Here is a 22,828-nt window from a genome sequence, read left to right on the forward strand (position 1 = left end):
AATCCCAGCTACTCGGGAGGCTGAGGCGGGAGAATCACTTGAACCCGGAAGGTGGAGGCTGCAGTGGGCCAAGATTGTGCCACTGCACTTTAGCCTGGGTGACAGAGTGAGACTCCATATCAAAAAAAAAAAAAAAGTCCTAACATGCTCCAGTTTGTCATGTGGGGTGTGTCACTGAGGCCACACGCAGCAGCATTTTCGGGGCAGGCAGATGGGTGTATTCATTTGAATAGTTATGTATTTATTTTAATGTGCACCAGAACACATATGCAGCACACCAACCCCATGGCTTCATGGCTGTTGAGAATCACGTTAGCCTGCATGGTAAAGGGAAAATATTAAATCATAGATGAGGTGCCACCTCGGGGTGGGGAGCCTGTGAACAGTGATGTTGGGGAGCATGGAGTCACCTCTTGGTGGCAGATATTACAACTGTTCCCAAACGTCTGTGCCCTTCAATGCCCGGGTGGTGGTGCTGCCTGTCCTCTTGGAGTAGGCGGCACCGTACGGTGGGTTCTGGCCAATGGGATGTGTGTGGGAATGAGAGGTGCCTGTGTCTCTTTCCAGCCTTAGCATTTTGCCATTGCTGCCCTGTTCTCTGGCCCTTCCCAGTCCTTGTGGAAGCCCCCGGAGGTCGTGGAGACCCACAGCTGGCTCCGTGTGGAGAGAGTGAGCTTCTGCTCCGTGAAGCCGCAGCCCAGCCTGGCCAGGCCTGGCCAGGAACTTGACGCCACCCTCACCATGCCCCTCTGAAGGAGCTGGTACTGTCTCCCTTTAACAGAAGAGGAAACTGAGGCTCAGGGAAGTAGAGTAACTCACCCAAGGACACACCCACTGGGAGACAGCGCTGGCGCTCTGTCCTCCTGGCCTTGGCTTAACAACCCATCTTGTCACAGGAGTCTTGGAGCTCCAGGAGGCGAAGGGGCTTGTTCAAGTCAGAGGGTGCGCAGAGGTCCATGAAGAAGCTGGGAGAGGCTCCCTCCAGCAGGCGGGTAAGGATCCTACATGAGTGTCCCCAGCCCCCACCGGCCTACCCAGGCTGTGCCTTGTACCTCAGGCCTTTGCCCACTGCCCTCTCCTGCCTCCCTGGCACCTTCCAGGTGCACGTGGGCGGCCCGCATGCAGTTCACAGTGGTGTGGCCAGAGGCCACTCGCCCCCACCTCTTGGCCTGTCTTGACGGCCGGGTTTGGTCTTTGCTCACCCTGATGTTCTGTAGTCCCTGATCTGGGGAAGTGGGGGGCCCTAAGAAGCTGCTGGCAGGTGTTCGGGGACATGTCGGGGGTGGGGATCACCTCCCAGGCTTTTAATCCATGCAGAGGAAATAGAGAGAGACATCCCTGTGGTCCCCATACAACTGAGTGGCATCTGAGGCGTGATGCACTCTGGTCCTGGGGGCCTGGATAGGAAGCGTCTGGAGGCAGCTGCCGGCTCAGGGTCAGGGACGGGAATGCGCTGTGCCAAGGCCGGCGATGCAGGGCTACAGGTTGGGCCTGGGCCTCAGAGGTGGGGGCAAGTATGGCCCCAAGCAGGCAGGGCCTGCTAAGCATGATCAAACTGGCCAACAAGGGAAAGTGCTGAGTTGAGCAGCAGTGAGCGCTCCACTGCCAGAGGTATGCAGGCAGAGGCCGAAGTGGGCTGAAGGGTCTCTGGGCTGGGCTAGACGAGCTCACAGCATTCTCAGCTCTTATGACCCTCCCTCAGAAGCAGAGAGGCTCTGGCAAAGATTGGCAAACAGAAACCACTGGAAGCAAAGCTGGGCTCCCATGATGCTGAGACATTTAGGACATGCTTTAGAAGGGTCTGCGGGGTTCTCTAATCCAGCACCTTCATTTTCAGCTCAGGAAAATGAGGGCCCAAGAGGAGGGAACCAGCTTGGAGCCACATGGCCGCCACCTGTGGAGGGCAGAGCCCAGTGGTTCAGAGCAGGGCTACCGTGTCCGCCAGTCATTCACAGTGAGTCTGGGGCCAGTGAAGTGGCCCTTCCAGTTCTCGAGTCCTGACCCCTGAAATGGAGGTGGTGATGGGACCTGACGGAGGCTGCCTGTGCGGGTTTCGTTACTGCGTGTTTATAGATGGCAGCATACAGCAGGCCCTTGGAAGAGGGTGGCTCCCAGGGGCCAGCGAGGCCAGGGCTCCCGGGACCCACTGCCCAGGCCTGCCAGGCAGCCCACACCTCGCAAGTCCTCCACCGAGTTCGGAGGCCCAGTTGTGAATTATCATCAACGCTGTGACTTTTCACATTGTCTTGGGCAGCGGCCACGCCGGGGCCAGGTCAGGAGACCCGGTGGAAAGCAGAAGTGGGGCCCATCAGTCACTTCCGTTATCTCGGGTGTGCCGAGCTCCTCCTGCCTTGCCCAGCCCGTGACGGGGAGAGTGTGAGATGCCTGTGTCCCAGAACTCATGGTCCTGTCTTTAGAGATCTAGGTACAGGGTGGGGGAGAGGGGCTGAGGAAAAGCTGAATGTAGTCTCCATCCGTGCTGGGCCTGGGCGGTGGCTGCTGTGTTCCTTTTCCACTTTTCCTTCACCTGGACATGTATTTATGTAAACTGAGAGTGTCGCATTTCACAGTAAGAGAAGGGTATTGATTTTGTGGCTGAAAGAGGTGATGATTTTGGTGTCACCCCTGAGTGAAGAGGGCCAGCCTGTCGTGCTCAGCACCGAAGAGGCCTCTGTGCATTTCAGAGATGTTGCTTCCTCGTCTACTGCCAGCAAATGCCCCCACCCAGCAGGCTCCAGGCAGAGTCATGGTTTTCGGCAGCACGTACTCCAGACTTCAGGAATTCAATGCAACATGCAAAAGTGGGTATTTATACGACTTTTATTTTAATATCATTTTAATATTGAATGTCACAAGATTTAATGACCAAATTAGTCATTTACATTTTTCAAAGATATCTAAATATAAAATTGCTAAAAATTCAAATACAGATAGCAAGCTACAAATCTTTCTTTTAATTCTGGGTAGGGGGTAGGAATGGAAGACATTAGAAAAGGATGCTCCTGTCGGTTGGACAAAGATCAGAATGAGAGAAGAATTCATCAACATGACCCCTTGCGCAAAGAAACACACTCAGCTTTGAGATGCTGTTTCAGACACATCTCTTCCTGTACAACAATTTAAAAAATGTTTCTAATGCAGGTCCTCAGTGAAACACCGGTCCCCGGCCCTGGCTGGGGACAGTAAGAAAGGACATCACCGCAGGAGGAGCACTGAAGAGGCTGTCGAGGACCGCAGAGGCATCTGGTGTGGCCAGAGGCGTGGTGTCAGGGGCGTCCGATCCCTTGCCTGTTCCCACCCAGGGAGCCGGACGGCACGGACACAGGTCTCCCTCCGCTCACCCCTCTCCCTGAAACGTGAGAAACAGCAGCTTTCCGCCTGCTTGAACAAGGAGGCAGGCACTGTAAGGAGAAGAGGAAAGGGGAATGCGGCCCCTTCCAAGGCAGCGAAGCAGAGAAGATTCCAATCCTGGGAAAATCCACATGCAGGTGGAACTGCCAGCTGAAACCTACACTTGCTACTTAAGAAATGGAAAGACACATCTGGCCGGGAGCGCAGCGCGCCTCCGGACCAGCCATCGCCCTCCTCCGGGCACCCCGCACTGTCCACACAGCTCCTGGGCTCTGAGGTCAGAAGCTGGGGTGTGCTGAAGGGGAAAGTGACACGGCCTTGGACACACCACCAGGTCTCTGTTCCTAACTTTTAGTAAGACACTACCCTCGAAGCAAATGCACTCATTTAAACAAATGGCATAGTTAAAACTATTGACTAAGACCTAAACATTTCTTCTGAGAAATCGAACCATAGCTTTTCCAATCTGCCTGTTCAATATGGGAACAGATTTTAGAGAATAACATAATCAATCCTCCGCCCCAAAGAATGGTCCACCATACCAACCATGATGAAGAGTACACCTGTTTATTAAAAGGAAAACCAGAAATGTACATTTTTGTTCTTTGTTTGCTTTAAGAAATTTGATCAAGTTGCAAGGAAATGTGTGGGCACAGCTCTGTACATCCTCGGGCAGGGTGGCAGGCAGTGAAGGTGGCTGGGTGGCACGTGGCTCCTCTAGGGGGTGGTCTGGCCCCCAGGCATCACTCATCAAAGCCACTGCCAAGCAGGTTTCTGCCCCATGGCAATGTCCCCAGCACCCCCTCCTAGGGGGCCCCCAACACCTTCTCCGAGAGCCCACCTGCCCTGTGCCAGTGAGCCAGGAGCTGGCCTCCCCCCGAGGACTTCAGGACACCGGGTGGGCTCTAGGGCACTTGGCCCTGACAGGCAGGCTCTGAGCTACGGAACAGATTGAGGCTGGAGGCCAGTGTCACTGCTGCCCGGATTTCTTCTCCTTCTGGAAGCTGAAGCTCGTACGTCTGTTCAGTTTTCTTTGTTTTTGAGCAAAGTAGTCAGCCCGGGCAGTGCTTGCTCGCGATTCCAGGATGTAGTTAACCTAGAAGCAAGAGCACACAGCCCGGTCACCTCGCCAGCCGCTCTCTACTCACCCAGGGCATAGGAGGGGGTGGCAGGGAAGGCCCTGACCTGGGCCAGGTGCCTCAGGGCCAGGTGCTGTCGTGTGGAAGGAGTCCAGTCATCACAGCAACCTGGCAGCGGCTGGGCCCAGAGCCGCCGCTCTACGATGGGAAAAAAGAGGTTTGGAGAAGCCAAGTGGCCCGTCCAGGCTTCCCAGTCGGTGAGCGGCAAGCTCTTCGGGTTCCGGAATCCGTGCTCCCTCCTGGCGTGAGCCACTCCGGGAGGGCTGTGCCCTGGGCCGCCTGGCTCTGCCTCTCACCTGCTATGTGACCTGGACATGTGCATAACGTCTCTGAGCCTGCCTTTCCCTGTGTGAAGGCCGAGAACATAGGGATGAAAAGCAAACCCAGACAGGCCCTCCATCCAGCCTCCCACCAGCCAGGCGCAGAGCTTCCCACTACAGTGCTTCCTTCTGGGCTCATGAGCGCCCGGCCAGGCAGGGCTCACTTGACAAAAAGGAAAGAGGCTCAGAGAGGGAGGCCAAAGTATCCTAGGCCACCCGGCAGTCAGGGTGAGAGCTGTGAGAGGGCCTGTGAGAGCCCTGTGTGAAGGGCGGGGCTGCTGTCAGGCCTTTTGCACGCTGCTGCTTCCACGAAGCCCTGGGAGTCTGCCCGGAGCCACATGTGCATCTCCCACTCTGTGTAGCAGCTGCACCGCCAGACGCTTCCCCAGCACTACAACCCTGAGATTCGGTCCTGGCCCTGGGGAGCCTGCTGCCTGGGGAGTGAGTGTCCAGCAGCAGAACCAGCACTGCAGCAGGCAGAGGAGCACCAAGGAATGGGGCTGAGTATCAGGGAGGTGTGGAGGAGGGAAGGCTTCCAGAGGAAATGAGTGAGCTGGCTTCTGAGGGACACACAGGAGTTTCTGAGTGCACAATAGGGAGGAGAGACGCAGCATGCATCAAGGCACAGCAGGGGCACACTGCAGGGGAGTGTCCCTGGAACGGCGAGAGCTTGGCTGGCTTAGTGAAATGAGGTGGGGGGGGAGCCAGGGAGGGGTGCTACAGTGGGATGTACATGCCCCAGTGCAGAGGACAGCCTGTGCCTGGGCAGGGGTGGCAGCAGCAGTGTGAAATCAGTGGTGGCAACTGGTACTGCTCGGAGTGCCTTTCAGTGTTCATGGAAGCTTCACAATAACCTTGAGACAGATGCCACTGTCATCCCTATGCACAGGTGAGGAAGTCAAGGCCAATGACAATAATGTCATTTAGTCAAGGTCACAAAGCTAGAAGGTGTCAGACGCCTGGCAAACACCCCTTCCCGCTCCGCAGCCCCTCACCTCCTCTGCTCCTCTGGCCGGGGCTTTTGGTGAACAGACGCTATCTCTCTTCACCTGCAAGGATCTAAAAGTTATGACTAGAAGGCTGAACATTGCTGACAAGAGAGGCCGGCCACTGCCTCTGCTGATGCTACTCTGAGGGCCATGTGTCCCGTGCCAGAGGGAGACGAGCTTCTGCTGACTCCGAGAAGGAACCAGAGCGCTCCCAGGGGAGGCAGCGCGACATGGCAAGGCCTCAGATGGCCGAGACGTCAACACTGTCCCTCCCAACTTTCTGCTCTGCTGGTTGGAGCAGCAGGCGTTAAAGGCTGGTGCGTGAGTACAGAAGGCCTGACGCGCTCTGCCCGCTGCCTCGCCAAGCTACCAGCTGAGAGCAATAAATCATGAGGACCGCAGGGCCAGGTTGATGATTTGGGACAATACAATGTATGGAAATAAGAGGTTTTATCATTCTTAATAAAAGCAATCTTGGATTATATTATTTGCACACTTAGCCAACCTAGTGTTTCCAGTGTATTTTTGGCACTTATAACTTGACAAAAGCATTTTAAAATGATCCTTAACAAGCCAACTATTTCCCAAATTTATTATCTTCAGTGCTTTGTGATAATCACATAGATAATTTTAATGGAAGATTAATGTAATAATCAAAAGATAAAAACGCCCTTTGGTCTGCCATTAGCTGGTTAATATGCTGTGGCTTAAAACTTGCACAATTTTATGCACTATAGAGTGTTTCACTTTCAATGCAGTTTACAGCTTAAGGCATAAAAATATAGGGAGTTTTCATGGTCAATAAAGCCACAGCCTCCATCACTCGATCACGAGAAGAACCTGATTTGAAGAGCCCGACAATTCCTCTGAGATTCATGTCAAAGCCTGCGGAATTAGGGGCCACCCACGGCTTAGCTCAGTGACATCTTGGTGGGAAGAGGGCGGCTCTGGAGCTTCTCCGGACCAGGTTCAAGTAGAGGCTCCACCCTTGTGTGCTCTGTGACCCTGGGCCTCCATCTCCTCGTCTATAAAATGGGGACAATGTCTACATTCTGGAGGGCGGTCAGGAAGATTAAACAAGGTAATGGACATAAGATGTACTGCATGTAGCTGGTGTTCAATAAATGGGAGATGGTCATATTTCTACAAGCGCAAAAAGCTCGATGGAGGCTTGCTTGTTCATGATTGTTTGACATCAGATTGTGGCTCTTATTTCCTCCCCTCAATTTCCATCTAAGCTCTCATTTTATGTAAAATTCCTGAATTCTAGAACAACAGCATGCATTACTAGAGTCTAAACTGACCCCTGAAGAGCTTCTGATAACAGTTCCAGGACACACGGCTGGCTTCTGTTGCTTGGTACTGATGCAAAGCTCACAAAGACACACTCATGACACTGCAGGAATGGTGGATAAAACTAAGTATTCCAATTGCTATAAAAATGAGAGATGGGGCCGGGCGTGGCGGCTTCTCCTATCTGATGCTGATGCCTGTAATCTCAGCACTTTGGGAGACTGAGGTGGGCAGATCACTTTGGGTCAGGAGTTTGAGACCAGCCTGGCCAATATGGTGAAATCCCGTCTCTACTAAAAATAGAAAAAAATTAGCCAGGCGTGGTGGTGGGTGCCTGTAATCCCAGCTACTCAGGAGGCTGAGGCAGGAGAATCACTTGAACCCGGGAGGTGGAGGCTGCAATGTGCAGAGATCATATGACTACACTCCAGCCTGGGCAACAGAGTGAGACTCTGTCTCAAAAAAAAAAAAAAAATCAGAGGTGGGAGAAGTACTATCTCATCTTCCATCAGGATCATGATCATTAGCTCTAAGTAAATCAGGCCTGGATATGCTATACCTCTTCTGGAGTCTTGTGCATGATGCAGTATTTCTACAAACATTCTGATATGGAAACAGACACTTTAGGGAAGGTGACAGGCCTCAGGGATTCTGCAGAGAGACATCTGCTTCGAGGGAGCGTTTGGACGTGTAAAATGATTTCTCCGCACTTGATCTTCCACAGTCTCATACTGAAGTCATAAACCTGTGTTTCTGTCATCAATCTGCTGTTGTGAAAATTATTTTGATGTCAAACACAGGATTATAATTTTACTAGAATCCTTCTCAAGTCTTGAATATTTTAATGCTGGCTATAAAAAAAAAAAAAAAGTCCAGCCCTTATCGGGGTAATGGAATATTTCTCTGCCAGGTCCCTGAACACTCTGCACAAGGTGCCTGTGCTGTCTGTGATGCTCCAGTGGGTAACTCGAAGCTCGCTGGCTGCAAGCACTCCCATGCAGGCCCTGTGTCGCCACTCCTTGGTCCAAGGGGGCCTCTGATCAGGGTGGTCTATGAACCCTCTACCTTTCATCCAGCTAATCATGCTACTCTGTCCCTGCTCCAAACTGTCCTTCCAGCTGCTCTTTTAAATTGCCATCTACTCCTTTTGAAAATCTTTTGCAGCCATGGGGAATGTGTCTCAATATATTCCTGGACCGCAGTTCTATTTCGTTGAAATCTCCCACTCAACTCTTAGGTCATGCACATCTGGGGAATTAAAACACAAGTCTGACATCTGTCAAATCTGGGGGCAAGTTCTGGTTCTGCCAGCTTACCAGAGTCATGATCCTGGCTTTGCTACTTTATTCCTGAGCCTCACTTTTCATCTGGGAAATGGGAACAACTTTATCTCATGACCTCACAGAGCTGTGAAGATGCACTCTGATGGGACACGCAGAACCTCTGGCCCAGGTCCTGCACTGTGCAGTCCCTCAGCATATCTTCACTATTTTTGCTATTATTTGATGACTTCAACTCTTAAGAAGAGACTGAATGATAACTTACATAGGTTTACCATGTCTCATCTGACTTGTACTCTAGAAGCCCTGGTGGGGTGGGGTAGCATAGGTACCATGATCCCCACTTTACAGGTGGGGACACTGAGGCCCAGAAAGGTGATGTGACTAGCCAGGGATCACACACAACTAGGGGTGGGGGAGCCCTCTCTGGTCCTCACCCCTGCTCTGCCACAGCAGCTGCTTTTCCTATCTGATCAACCTATGGAAGATTTGGCTTGAAGAAAGGATTCTCTGCTTGGGAGAGGCTGAGACCCCTAGTTCAGGCCTACTCAGAGTGTGGTGCCCAGACCAGCGGCCAAAGCAGCACCTGGCGCTTCTTGGAAACGTACCATCTTGGGTCCTATCACAAGACCCCTGGAGCTTCCCATGCCAAGCAGAGCTCCTCTCAGCCACACTCCACTCTGCAAGGCCCTGCATGGCCTAGCCCCACCAGCCCCCTAGTCCCCTGTGCCTGCCTTGCCTCAGCCCATTCCCAGGCTGCCTGTCTGTGGTGCTTCCTCTCTCCTTACCTGGTCAACATTTGTGCCTTTTCAGTCATCCTTCAGGGTTCAGCTCTCCCTGCCTCCACACCTCCACCCCAAGTCAGTTTACTGTGACACACCCACACCTTTGAGACTAACAATCTCTTTGTAATTTTCTGTTTTATCCCTGTTTCCTCTGGTAGAGGAAAAGCTCTCCAGGGGCAGGGACAGAATCTGTCACTGTGGCATCCCAGGCCCTGGCCTGGCACACGGAAGGTGCTCGGTGAGTATACTGTTAAGGTATGGTGACATACAAGTCTAGCAGAAAGTTAGGTATGTTTAGAACAGGTTGCTAAAATCACCTTGAGCATAATTAAGCTATCTTCAAAACAGTAATAATTTCCTCAGAGTCTGCTCTAGAAGCTTCAAGGAGCTCCTGACAACAGTTGCAGGAAAATAAACAGTACATAAAAGGAATAAACAAATACAGGAAGAGCCAGGGTTATTGGGGTTGGGAGGAAACTGAAAAGGGTCCTGCTTTGACTGAAGCAGGTGCAGAGCAGCTGATCTGGGGCTGGTGTGGCCCCTGGCACAGGCACTCAGCCCTAGGTGGCTGGCAAGCTGTGACACTCCTCCTCTGCCAAACTGGGCCCGGGAGCCTTGTATAGAGCTGCGGAGTGGGTGGGGCTGCGGCCATGCCCGAAACAGTCAGAACAGAAGCTGGACCCACCTACCCCGTCTCTGGTTCAAGAAAGAACACTTACCTTGAGCACAATTTCATTGACGGTAGCAGCGTCCGATTCAAAGTAGAGGTGTTTATAGTCGTGATTGCTTAGATATGTGAGTTTAAATATTGCGTGACCTGCAGAGAGAGAAAACTGTGTTGAGGGCGAGTTAACTACGGTGGGGGTCTCCATGTGTTCTCCCCTATCATTCCAATTCGAGCGAGAGCAAGTGGAGGCTGAGCAGCGCCTAGTCTTTCCAGGAGTAGTTCATTTTCTCATTACAGGCTGGGTATAAAATGGACAATGAAAAAATTTTAAAAAGACTTAACGGCCAGTTAGGTCCCATTCCACTCTGGAATGCATTCAGGGGAATGCCACGTTAGGAAGGCTTTATGGAACTGCTGCTATATGATAATTACATGGAAAAGGTGGCGTTTTTAAGGGAGAAGGCTAATTAACTCCACATTATTAGTCTAAAAATAAACTAACTGTGCTTAAAGTCAGATAAATGAGCAATAGGAAGGAGAAGGGTCAATAGCCATACTATTATGAGGCTGCTCCCACAGCCTGGGCTCCTGCTGGGAGGGGACTCCTGCCTGGAGAGGGGGAATCCCAGTCTTAGACCTTGCTTGGAAGCTGCTCCCAAAGGCCTCAGGCCATCTCAGCTCTGGGAGGATGGGGGCAGGGCGGGGCCATGGAAAGCTGGCACTTCACAAAGCGACCGACTCCAGGGGGCAGAGCTTCTGAATATCAGTCTGATCTAGGTCCCCATTCTCCAGGCCCTGTCCTACCACTTTCAGGATGACACTGTCATTTCTGGGACTGCTTCCTGGACTAGCCTCATCTCACTCTGCTGCTCCAACAGGAAACAGGCTGCCAGGGCGTTGCACACTCCCACCTGCGACACCAGTCTCTCCACAGGTTCTTCCCCAAGCCTGGGATGTCCTCTCTCACTGACCTGGATGGAAAAGACCTGCTGATCCTTGCTGGCTCAGCTCAGCTGGCGCCTTCTTGGGTGAGTCTTCATAACCACACTTCTAGGTTCACTTCTTGTGTGGGCCTACCACATGGTGCCGTGGCTCTCCAAAGGAACCTGCTTGTCTTATCATAACTGCAGCCATGGCTACATTATCTGGGCCTGTCCTTTTGTGTCTAGACAGGTCAACTGGATTCCCTCTTCTAAATGGAGACACAGATGCTGGGCTGTCTAAACTGGCACAAGGACTCAGAATAAGATGAGGGCTTTGGGACTTCCAGTCTCAGGCCCATGGAGACCGCCCCGGCCTATTGGCACTTGGGTTATCCTTGGGTTCTAGGAGACCCCTGTAGCCTTCCAAGAAATTCTTCTTTCTCCTTAAGCTACTGAAGTTGGTTTCCATTACTGGCAAGCAAAGGAACAGCGCCCAAGAGAGACACGTAGTTAGTACTCAGTAACCCTTCCCAGACCAAGCAACAGCAGGCGACATCTCTAATACGGAGGCCTCCTGCAAAATGCCCAGAAACGACCTTCCCTAGTCTTTCAACAGACCTTAGTGCCTGTAAGATTACAATTCAGCATATCCTTTCTATTAGTCCTTCTCATCCGTTGTCCTTTTAATTGAAGCAGCGGCTGGTCATAGTTATTAATTAATAATATATCACCCATATTACTGTAAGTTCACCTCTTTCCCGGAGAAATCTTCTTGGGGACTTTATTTACAGTAGCTAATTTTTCAGATCTCCAAAAATAAACTGATATATGTTGTACATTTGTGGCCAGAAAAGTTGAGCCACTGGTATTTTATCCTGGAAACATCATTATGATGTACTAATTGTGACTATAAATCCTAAAGTGAAAAAATTACCTAATAATTTCTGAAAAACCTCCCTTTCAGACATTTGACAAATTTAGCCTGATTCTAAATCATGGTACTAAAATGTTAGCATTCCTGACTGGAAGCTAATCACTCTGTTAAGATATGAATTCTGTGTTGCTAATAAGGAGGTGGACCTTACACAGAGGCATCTGTGTGTGCGTCTGTATATATTCACATTCACAGGATCTACCCCACATCAGAATCTTGTTGCTGACATTCCTGTGTGGAGGAACAAGGCAGGCACCTTTGTTGGCCATGCTGTGACCAAGCAGAGCCATCTACAAAGGACACAGGGCTGTGAAGGACAAAGAGACACCCCCTCCAGGAGGCCTTCCTGCGGACACCTGGCCACAACAGACACACACCAGGGCCTGGGGCTACAAAGAACCAGAAGGTCTTAGGGAGACCTGCAGACCCAAAGCTTCGGGGTTCACTGACCACTTTGATAAGACAGCTTATGGACTATCCACACCACCTGCTCCTGCTTGTCACTGACAAAACCGAACCAAACCTCAAAGCACTACAGCATGTTTTGCCTGAGCAACTGAGACACTGTTAAAAAGGTTTCCTGCACTTTAAGCAGAGCCCAATCTATACATAGCACATGTAGTATGCAGTCTGCACGGCCTAGGAGCCTCAGAAAGGACACTCTGATGCTGTCCCCTTGGGACTATGGTGCCTATGAAGCATGTCCACTGTGGGCTGACAGAGGGGAGGCCTGTTGTTCATCTGCACAGTCACGTGAAAAAAACAAAAAATCCCAAGCCAAGTCTCCTGAAAGGCTGCATATTTGAACCAAGTGACCCCAAATCCCCCATCCTCTGAATTTTGAATGTATCTGGTTGCATGTGGAGGCTGTGTGTCCCCTGACCATCCCCAGGGCTCATGCCAGCACCCATCTGAGGAAGAGTGAAGCAGGTGGGGAGGAGGAAGAGTCCCGACAACCCCCGACTCTCCCTCAAGCCTCCGGTCTGTTTGTCCTTTCCAGTGAAAGCACTCACGCCATGGGGAGAGGGGAACAGAGGGCAGACAACGCTCTGTGGAGCACTTGTGTTTGGACTTGAACAATGACAGAGCTGCAAAGTTAATCACTGGGCTGAGGCATGGTGGACAGCCACAGCAGACAGCCCCCTCTTGCTCTCTGCAAGGAGTGATGAGTGGAACCCTGAGGGGCGAGTGCAGGTGAAGATCCGCAGCTATGATGGGGTACAGGACATGGGATGGACTCACTCCATGGGCGTTTCTGCCCTGAGTTCTCCTCACTAGCAGCCCTGTTTCGCTGGGCGGCCAGAAGGGCAGTTTTCCTCAGTCTGGGCTCTGCCAGGAGCACGGGCTAGGGCAAAGGACTGAGAAATGAACCCTGAGAGTCAAATATGATGAGCGTGAAGAAGGTCAACACAGGGAGCTGCCGTGGAGACACCAAGGCAGAAGCACCCGGCCAGGGGTGGAACAGTCACCAGGGACAGTTTCTTGGGAGGGGCTGACACCTCGGCAGCTCTGGAGGAGGGCAGGGAGCCAGCTGGGTAAAGGTGAGGGTGGAGAAGGATGAAAAAGAGGAAGATGCCACAGGGCAAGGATACGGCATGGGTAAACATACAGGGTCTCCACGGCAGCTCTGGGCAGACCAGGGTCATGCGTGGCAGGCAGGTGGGAGGGAGGGGGCAGTCGCAAAGGGCTGAGCGTGCCTGGAGTCACCAGCTGATAGGGGCCACTAGTGGGGTTTAAGCAGGGCAAGTGAAAGAAATGGGCAAACTGTGTTTTAGGGTGTTCTACCTGGTTCCCTGGAGCCTGGAGGCGAGGTAAGCAGTTCCCATAGTCAGCCAGGTAGGAGTGAGTGCAGTTTTCAGCTAGGCAGGTGCAGAAAAGGAATGGAGGCGAGAACTACAGAGAAGGCAATGTTGGCAGGATGGGGAGACTCTTTCACAACAGAATAATCACTAATAATCAGAATTCACACTTCCATAACTTCACCCAGACCAAGACCTATATATTAAAGTGTAACAAGTTCACTGACCTCTTGCTGGAAACGAATCTGTCAATAAACATGAGTAATTTATGCCACATGGTAAATTTCCACCATAGGTGTCTGGGAAGAAGGAACTGCCCACACTTCAACACTGACTGAACAGGAGAAGAACACCTGTTATCAGATACGGTCAGCCTCAGACACCTCACGGCTCATCTCAGGTAGAAGAGGAACAGGGGGCCAATGACCTTGTCAGCTGCAACCCACCAGGCATCTGTCCTGGGGTATTAGAGGGAATCAGAGTTGGGCAAGTTACCCTTGAAAATTCTAAGACCGGCCGGGCGCAGTGGCTCAAGCCTGTAATCCCAGGACTTTGGGAGGCCGAGACGAGCGGATCATGAGGTCAGGAGATCGAGACCATCCTGGCTAACACGGTGAAACCCCGTCTCTACTAAAAAAAAAAAAACGCAAAAAACTAGCTGGGTGAGGTGGCGGGCGCCTGTAGTCCCAGTTTCTCAGGAGGCTGAGGCAGAAGAATGGCATAAACCCGGGAGGTAGAGCTTGCAGTGAGCTGAGATCCGGCCACTGCACTCCAGCCTGGGCGACAGAGCGAGACTCCTTCTCAGAAAAAAAAAAAAAAAAAAAAAAAAAAAAAATTCTAAGACCACCAGCAGTTTTCATAGGAACAGGGTTAAGTCATAGGAGCAAGCTTTGTAAAAAATAGCTGAGATGCTGGGTGCAGCGGCTCAAGCCTGTAATCCCAGCACTTTGGGAGGCCGACGTGGATGGATCACCTGAGGTCAGGAGTTCGAGACCAGCTTTGCCAACATTGTGAAACTGTGTCTCTACTAAAAATACAAAAATTAGCTGGGCATGGGCATGGAGGCAAGCACCCAGAATCCCAGCTACTCAGGAGGCTGAGGCAGGAGAATTGCTTTAACCTGGGAGGCAGAGCTTGGTGAGCCGAGATTGCACCACAGCACTCCAGCCTGGGTGACAGAGTGAGACTCTATCTCAAAAAAAAAAAAAAATCAGATGAGAAAAAGTTATATATTAGTATGACTTGAAAAAAATGCAAAGTTTAATATTCAAATTAGCTCATATTATTTTGCATTAATTGTTAAATTCTGTTTAAATTAAGGTTTAACAAAAGCCTGAGATACAGGGGAAAAAAGCATAATTCCTGACATTAGACTTAGGATGAAACCCTAGCTCTGCCATGTTTCAGCTGTGGGACCTTGGCAAGGCACTGTTCCTTCCAAGGTTTGCCTGGCTGTAGAGGAGGGGACAGCATCTGTCAGTGATCTCTTCTACGTCACATACATACCTGCATGTAGCAGGGACTCAATGGATGGAGGTGGTAATTCATTTAACTATGATGGAACTGATATTTGATGATAAAATGCCCATTACTTTGAAGATTTCATTTTTAATTGAGCCTCCTTTGAGCAGATTTGCTTTTACAGTGCTATATAAATAAAATGCAATATAAGAGGGTATAAATGTGGCATCTAAGCACTGGTCACATGCTCAGGGCAGATACTGAAACTGTACCTCCACTCCTGAGTATTGAAATGAAAATCTGGATATGTAGAACTGTATTTACACTTATGTAAGCTTTTTCAAAGTAAGACAGAAAAGATGGAATTTAATACCAAGCAGAAACTAATTAGTGGCACAAATGTCAGAAGTGGAGACTTCAAGCTTTTGCACTGTAGTTCATCTTCTGTACTACTGATTCCAACTAAAACAGGAGGCTGTGCTGAAAAAACAGGTTCTTCTGGCCAATTCAGGAGTGTGGCCATGTTGGAGAGGTTGCTGGGGTCATGAGATGGGATGGCTTAAACATACAGGAACAGCACTCACAACTCTGCTAAAAGAGGTGCTTCCAGACTGCCACTGCAAATCAACTGAAAGGACAGTCTTTTTTTGATTTTCAATTTTTACTTTTTTTTTTTTTTTCTGAGATGGAGTCTCACTCTGTCGCCCAGGCTGGAGTGCAGTGGCGAGATCTCGGCTCACTGCAACCTCCGCCTCCTGGGTTCAAGTGATTCTCCTGCCTCAGCCTCCTGAGTAGCTGGGATTACAGGTACCCGTCACCATGCCTGCCTATCAATTTTTTACTTTCCATTTGCCTTAGGAAAAGTCTCAAGGGAGGGTCTCTTCTAACACAACCTGCCAGTACTGACTGTGGCTGGCCATGATGGGTCAGAGCTGGAGCTGCCAGAATGAGCCTGCAGCCCACCTTTGTCTAAACCCCCAGGTGTCACCACTTGCCAAAAAAATAAAAATAAACCGCTTCTTTTCCTTATTAAAAATATTAGAAATTTAGAAGACAGAGGAAAACCTCCACACCCCATGCCAAAATCCCAACACCAGCACAATGACATTCATGGTCTCTTTCCTAACCATTTTTGCCTGTTGTTTTTCACAGTTGTAATCAGATTGTATACTAGAAATTCAGCTTAGTTTTTTTAAGTTAACATTTTACCATACCCCTTTCCCTCTTGTAACAATTTCTATAACCACCCTTTTCAATGGCTGCATTTTATTCCAACCAGTAGATGCGAGCTACAGGTCATGCTGCTATCTCTGTTGGGCTTCCGGGTTACTTATAAAATTGCCAGTACTATAAATAAGGCTACAAAGAACAGCTTTGAGGCTTTGGATTCTTTCTTAATTCCTTTACGTCAGGCAAGGATAATTTTTGAAAACTGAGTTTCCAAGGTCTGATATCTTCTGGGCCCTCTGGCCTGGGAGGGGAACATTCTCATTGGATTTCTTGGGGGAAACTGACAGGAACACACACATTGTTTTAGGCAAAGCTGTATCTTTCTGTAGGTCCTAGTAGGAAATGCTGGACTGGGGTTGTCTGGGCTGAAAACTCCCTCCTGGTTGGGTCTCCACTGTAAGCAACAGTTCTGACCTGCCTGCAGGGAGCTTCAGCTCAAGGTAATTCAACCGACAAAAGTGGGTGCTCCTTTCCAAGCCCCCCCTGCGGGGGCAGCGGTCTGGGCAACTATAATAATGACCTCTTTGACCTCTAGAGCAGGGGCTGTGCCTGACCTACTTACATTTCTGCCTGGATTCTCAAACTCACTCTCTCTCTCTCGCTCCTTCCTATAGACATAATTAAATCTCTAATTATAAAAACTCCCATGGCAATGTGATTTTCCTCCTTCCTCTCATGTATTCAAAACACCCTTGCTAAGGTCACTATGCCCTCAATGTCGAGAGATCCAGTAGAGATTTCTCAGCTGTTTTTGAGGCACGGTCACCTGATTCTTCCGTCCATGTCTCCAGTCATCTGTTTCTCACACTTCCTTTGTGATCTTCCGGACCTCCACCTGTCTCTAAGCAACGGTCTTCCTGAGTTCTATCCTTGATCCGCACGTTCTCTAACTCTGCGTTTTTCCTGTGTCAGGTTTGTCCTTGGGTTTTAGTTACTACTCACATGCTGGGGATGCTGAAGCAGCTATGTGGCCTATACCTTTCTCCAGAGTTTCAGAGCCGACCAGTAGGTACAGCTGCCACCTCCACATGTCCCGCAGTGCAGCATGTCCAGAACCAACATTAGCATCTCCCCTTAAGTTGGCAGTTGTGGTGGCACAACTGGAGGCTTCACCATGCACCAAGTACCAGGCATTTGGTCTCCTAGTTTTCACATGTTTATCTTTCGTCCCTCTCTATCCTGGCACCACAGCCCTCACCCAGGTCCTGATCATCCATTGCTTTTTCTCTGGATTTCCTTCTTTTGATCATGTCTTCTGCAGATTCAAACATCTACTCACAGTTGTTTTTTTTGAGACGGAGTCTCGCTGTCAACCAGGCTAGTGTGCAGTGGCGCGATCTCGGCTCACTGCAACCTCCACCTCCCAAGTTCAAGCCATTCTCCTGCCTCAGCCTCCTGAGTAGCTGGAATTACAGGTGCCTGCCACCAAGCCAGGCTAATTTTTGTATTTTTAGTAGAGACAGGGTTTCGCCATGTTGGTCAGGCTGGTCTTGGACTCCTGACCTTGGGTGATCCACCTGCCTTGGCCTCCTTAACCGCTAGGATTATAGGCATGAGCCGCCGCACCCAGCCCATTTTTCTGTTGAGACAGAGTCTTGCTCTGTTGCCCAGGCTAGAGTGCAGTGGTTGCGATCTGGGCTCACTGCAATCTCCGCCTCCTGAGTTTGAATGATCTTCCCACCTCAGCCTCCCGAGTAGCTGGGATTACAGGCGTGCGCCACCACACCCAGCTAATTTTTGAAATTTTAGTAGAGATGGGCTTTTGCCATGTTGGTCAGGCTGGTCTCGAACTCCTGGTCTCAAGTGATCTGCACGCCTCGGCCTCCCAAAGTGCTGGGATTACAGGCGTGAGCCACCGCGCCTGGCCAGGAGTCATCCTTTTAAAATACACCATCTGGCTCCCCCTACTTAAAACTCTGCAGTGCTTCTTTTCCTATCATCCTCAGAATTAAGTTCAAGCTTCATAAGATGATTTTCAAGACCCTAGATCAGCAGTTCTCAACTTTTTGGTCTCAGAGCCCTTTATACTTTTAAACACTACTGAGGAGTCCAAAAAGCTTATGTGGATTATACCTATCAACATTTATTGTGTTAGAAATTCGGCCAGGTGCAGTGGCTCACACCTGTAATCCCAGCACTTTGGGAGGCCAAGAGTTTGAGACCAGCCTGGCCAACATGGAGAAACCACGTCTCTACTAAAAACACAAAAACTAGCTGGGTATAGTGGTGTGTGCCTGAGGCTGGGCTGGGAGGCTGAGGCATGAGAATTTTGAACCTGGGAAGTGGAGGTTGCAGTTAAGGCAAAATCATGTCACTGGCCACTGTACTCCAGCCTGGGTAACAGAGTGAGACTCTGTCTCAAAAACAAACAAACAAACAAACAAAAAAGAAAATAAATGAAATTAAAACCGAGAAATTAAAAAATATATATTAATTCATTAAAATAAGCCCATTACAAATTAACATATTTTAAAATGGAAAAACCCTTACATTTCCCCAAAGTTAAATAAGAGTGAGATTATTATTATTATTATTATTATTATTTTTTGAGATGGAGTCTTGCTCTGTCGCCCAGGCTGGAGTGCAGTGGCCGGATCTCAGCTCACTGCAAGCTCTACCTCCCGGGTTTATGCCATTCTCCTGCCTCAGCCTCCCGAGTAGCTGGGACTACAGGCGCCCGCCACCTCGTCTGGCTAGTTTTTTGTATTTTTTAGTAGGGACGGGGTTTCACCGGGTTAGCCAGGATGGTCTCGATCTCCTGACCTCGTGATCCGCCCGTCTCGGCCTCCCAAAGTGCTGGGATTACAGGCTTGAGCCACCGCGCCCGGCCTATTATTATTTTTTTATTTTTCCTGAGACAGAGTCTCACTTTGTTGCCCAGAGTGCAGTGGCATGATCCTGACTCACTGCAACCTCCACCTCCTGGGTTCAAGCGATTCTCCTGCCTCAGCCTTCTGAGTAGCTGGGCTACAGCGGTGCACCACCAGGCCTGGCTAATTGTTGTATTTTTGGTAGAGATGGAGTTTCACCATGTTGGCCAGGCTGGTCTTATACTCCTGACCTCAGATGATCCATCTACCTCGGCCTCTCAAAGTGTTGGGATTACAGGCATGAGCCACCGTACCAGCCTATTTTATGTTTTTGAAATCTCTTTACCATTTGGTTGAACAGAAAACAGCTGGATTATCCAATCTGATTCTGCATTTGATCTGCTGTGACATAGTTTTGGTTAAAGTAAATGAAGAAAGGCCAGCCTCACGCAGATATGTTTTTGGAAAAGTGAGGCATGTTTTAATGTTCTTCTTTGTAAATATTCCTCTTTGATACTACACTGAACTTGATAAATGGTATTTTCTTAAAGATTAGTTGCAATGTGGAATATAAACCTCATTAATAAACTTTTTTGTATTCTGTTACATTAAAATCTATTGGTCTGTCTTACATTTTGAATCTTTCCCCTTGCCTGATTTTGTAACATCATGCAGTAGTCTGGAAAATATTGACTCACTGAGTGATGCTGATCTTCCAAATGTTGACATATTTCATTTTGCAATATTGAAAAAAAATCACATTAATATCACCACTGATATCAGAAGTCTTTAAGCAATGAGAAGCCAAGCTCGGTGATGGAAATTTTCCAAAACTCTAATTTTCACCTGAAAGTTTGAACTTCATCATTGGCAATCAATACTATCACTTGTTCTCCTTGAAGTGATAGACGGACTTCCTTCATTTTCAAGAAAAGGTCTGCCCAATATTCATTTGAATAACCATAGTTTGTCAGTTGTTCTTTCAAGTTATAATAATGCTCCATGAAACAAACAGCTGGTTCAGCCTGCAATTCGAATAATTAAACAAATGCTATTCCTTGAGACAAGTACCCTACTTCTGAATGCAGCAGAAATGCTTCCGTGTACTTCAGGAAATAAAGAAAGAACAATGGCTTATGAGGGCCTTCTGACACTCCAATTCATGTGTAAGCTGTTCTAGTAAAATACCACATGGCATTTCAATAACCAATTATTGGTTGAGGTTTATTCTTCAGCTCTTAGAGAAGTAGATAAGAAACAAGTTCTACATCTGGAAATTTCCTCCTTGGAAGGACTTAAAGTCTATGACAAGCTTGAGTTTGCAAGTACTCTATGGGAGGCTAAATTACTACAAATGAAACCTCATCTATCCAGAATCATTGGAGTGGAGAGCTAGGGTAACCTTTGTGCAAAACGCCTTTTTCCATTTTAAGCATTCAAATTCCATATTACACACCTTCCTTCTGCATTAGAGTATAAAAAATACTGTTTTATCACTTTCTTCTAAGTACTGAACATCATGATTCTCCCAGGGTTGCAAAAGGCTCTGTGTTGTGTCACAAAATTGGGATTACAGGCATGAGCCACTGTACAAAATTGCTCCATACTACAATGTTTACTGAGTTTTTGGAATGCTCTTTAATAGTTTTTGTTTAGTTTTATTTTTGGTCAACTCTTGTTAGCTTTCACTTCCCACTGTCTTTATTATTTAAGTTCTGTCATTCTCTTTCCCCTCTTTTAATATTCTGCACCTTATATCCTTTAGGAAGAGAAACCAGATAACCTAGCAAAGATGAAATTTGTTTAAAAAATAAGACTGTATACACTCTGAGTCAGGGCTAGGGTTATTCTTCCTTCAAGAAAGCACAGATGTTGGCTGGGTACAGTGGCTCATGCTTGTAATCCCAGCACTTTGGGAGGCCAAGATGAGAGAATTGCTTGAGGCTAGGAGTTCAAGGCCAGCCTGGTCAACATAGTTAGACCCCCATCTCTATTAACAACAATAACAACAACAACAACAAAAAAACCTCAAAAAACAAAAATAAAAAAAAAATAAGAAAACACAGACATTTAAGTGCCTTGGCTTTGTGTCAGGGGCAGAGGGAAGACTGTGGACCTCTGTTCCATTTACAGATAACTTTGGACAAGTGATGTAGCTTCTTTGAGCCCCGGTTAACTCACTGATAAAATGGGAATATTATCTGTCTTAGGATTACATAATCCTAAGAGGAAGTCCAACAATCTTAGAATGATGAAACAAGTGTAGATACAACCTCACAGAGTTGCAAGAATTAAGTAATGTGTACAAAGGACTTGGAACACTGTCTGATGGGGGAGGTTCCCCTTGCTTCCCTTTTCACCTTCACTCTCAGAGAAGCAAACTTTTCCTATAAAGGGCCAGATAGTAAATACTTTAGGTTTTATGGACCAAGAGATAAAATTGAGGGTACTTTGTAGATACATAAGAAGGGAGAAAAAAAATTCCACATTTTGTATTGACAAAATTCAAAATTTAATCATCAAATACATTTTTGGGTAATACAGATCTACTAATAAGTAGTTTTGTTTTTTTTTTTTCTCCTTTGGTTGAGGGAATAACATTTCACCTAAATGGGATCCAAAATTAGTGTTCTTTATCATCACATCAATGCAAATGTTTATTTGTAAAATCTATTCTTGCCTGATAGGCAATACAAAAACAGGTGGTGGGCTGGATTTGGCCAGTGGGCCACAGTTTGCCAATTCCTGCTGGAAAAGGTCTCTCTCGCTCCTTTCCTTTTTCTTGGTTCATCCCATATCATTGGTAACTGATACTTTGAGTGTACTTAGTTCTCTGTGCAGATTTGGCTTTCCTTCTGGTATTTTTCCCCTCCAGACCTTCACTTCTCACAGTGTAAGATTTAGTGGCAACAAATTACTTAAAATTTTGATTGCCTGAAATGCCATTATTTCACCTTCCTTTCTGAAGGATATTTTCACTGAACATAGGATTCTAAGTTGACAGACTTTTTTCTTTTAGCATTTTAGAGGTGTCATTCTATTGCCTTCTGGATTGCATTATTTCTAATGAGAAGTCAGCAACCATTCTTATCTTGGTTTCTCTATGTAATATGTCTTCTTTCTTCTGCTGCTTTTAAGATTTTTGTCTTTATCACTGGTTCTCAGCAGTTTGATTATAACGTGCCTTGGTGTAGTTTTCTTTAAATTTATCATGCTTAGCTTTCACTGGGCTTCCAAGATTGCTGGTTTGATTTTTTTTTTTTTTTTTGAGACGGAGTCTGGCTCTGTCGCCGGGGCTGGAGTGCAGTGGCCAGATCTCAGCTCACTGCAAGCTCCGCCTCCAGGGTTCACGCCATTCTCCTGCCTCAGCCTCCCGAGTAGCTGGGACTACAGGCGCCCGCCACCTCGCCCGGCTAGTTTTTTGTATTTTTTAGTAGAGACGGGGTTTCACTGTGTTAGCCAGGATGGTCTCGATCTCCCGACCTCGTGATCCGCCCATCTCGGCCTCCCAAAGTGCTGGGAGTACAGGCTTGAGCCACCGCGCCTGGCCTGGTTTGATATTTTTAATCAAATCTGGAATAGTTTTTCCCCTCCATCACCAGGACTACAATTGCATATATGTTAGAACACTTGCTATGACTCCAAAGGCTCTCATCTCTTCATCCATTTTTTCTCTGTGCCTTGAATAGTTGTTTCTATTGTTCTGTCACAGAGTTCACTGTGGCAGATTCTGAAATGGCTCCCAATGATCCTATCTTCTGCTTTTCATGCCCTTGTGTAATGCCCTTGTCTTGTTTGTGGACTGGACCTAGTGACTTGCTTCTAATGAATAATACAGCAGAAGTGT

The 22,828-nt window shown here is 48.3% G+C and overlaps 1 protein-coding gene across 6 annotated transcripts in view; it reads right to left on the minus strand.

Annotated features, from left to right (window-relative positions):
* Nucleotides 1-2,805: 2,805 nt before the first annotated feature.
* MAPKAP1 (MAPK associated protein 1) overlaps nt 2,806-22,828 on the minus strand; it is a 273,352-nt gene continuing 253,329 nt past the window's right edge. For 3 of the 6 annotated variants that reach the window (XM_033191183.1, XM_033191206.1, XM_033191157.1), the window contains 2 exons: nt 9,877-9,974; nt 2,806-4,447 (listed from right to left, as the gene is read on the minus strand). In XM_033191183.1, coding sequence (XP_033047074.1) covers nt 4,322-4,447; nt 9,877-9,974 — 224 coding nt within the window. In that variant the 3' untranslated portion in view covers nt 2,806-4,321. The remainder of the gene's footprint in view (nt 4,448-9,876; nt 9,975-22,828) is intronic. The other 3 variants (XM_033191212.1, XM_033191164.1, XM_033191175.1) reach the window with 2 other exon arrangements.

The sequence above is a fragment of the Trachypithecus francoisi genome, unplaced genomic scaffold, assembly GCF_009764315.1.
Source record: "Trachypithecus francoisi isolate TF-2019V2 unplaced genomic scaffold, Tfra_2.0 Contig01585, whole genome shotgun sequence".
NCBI lineage: Eukaryota > Metazoa > Chordata > Mammalia > Primates > Cercopithecidae > Trachypithecus > Trachypithecus francoisi.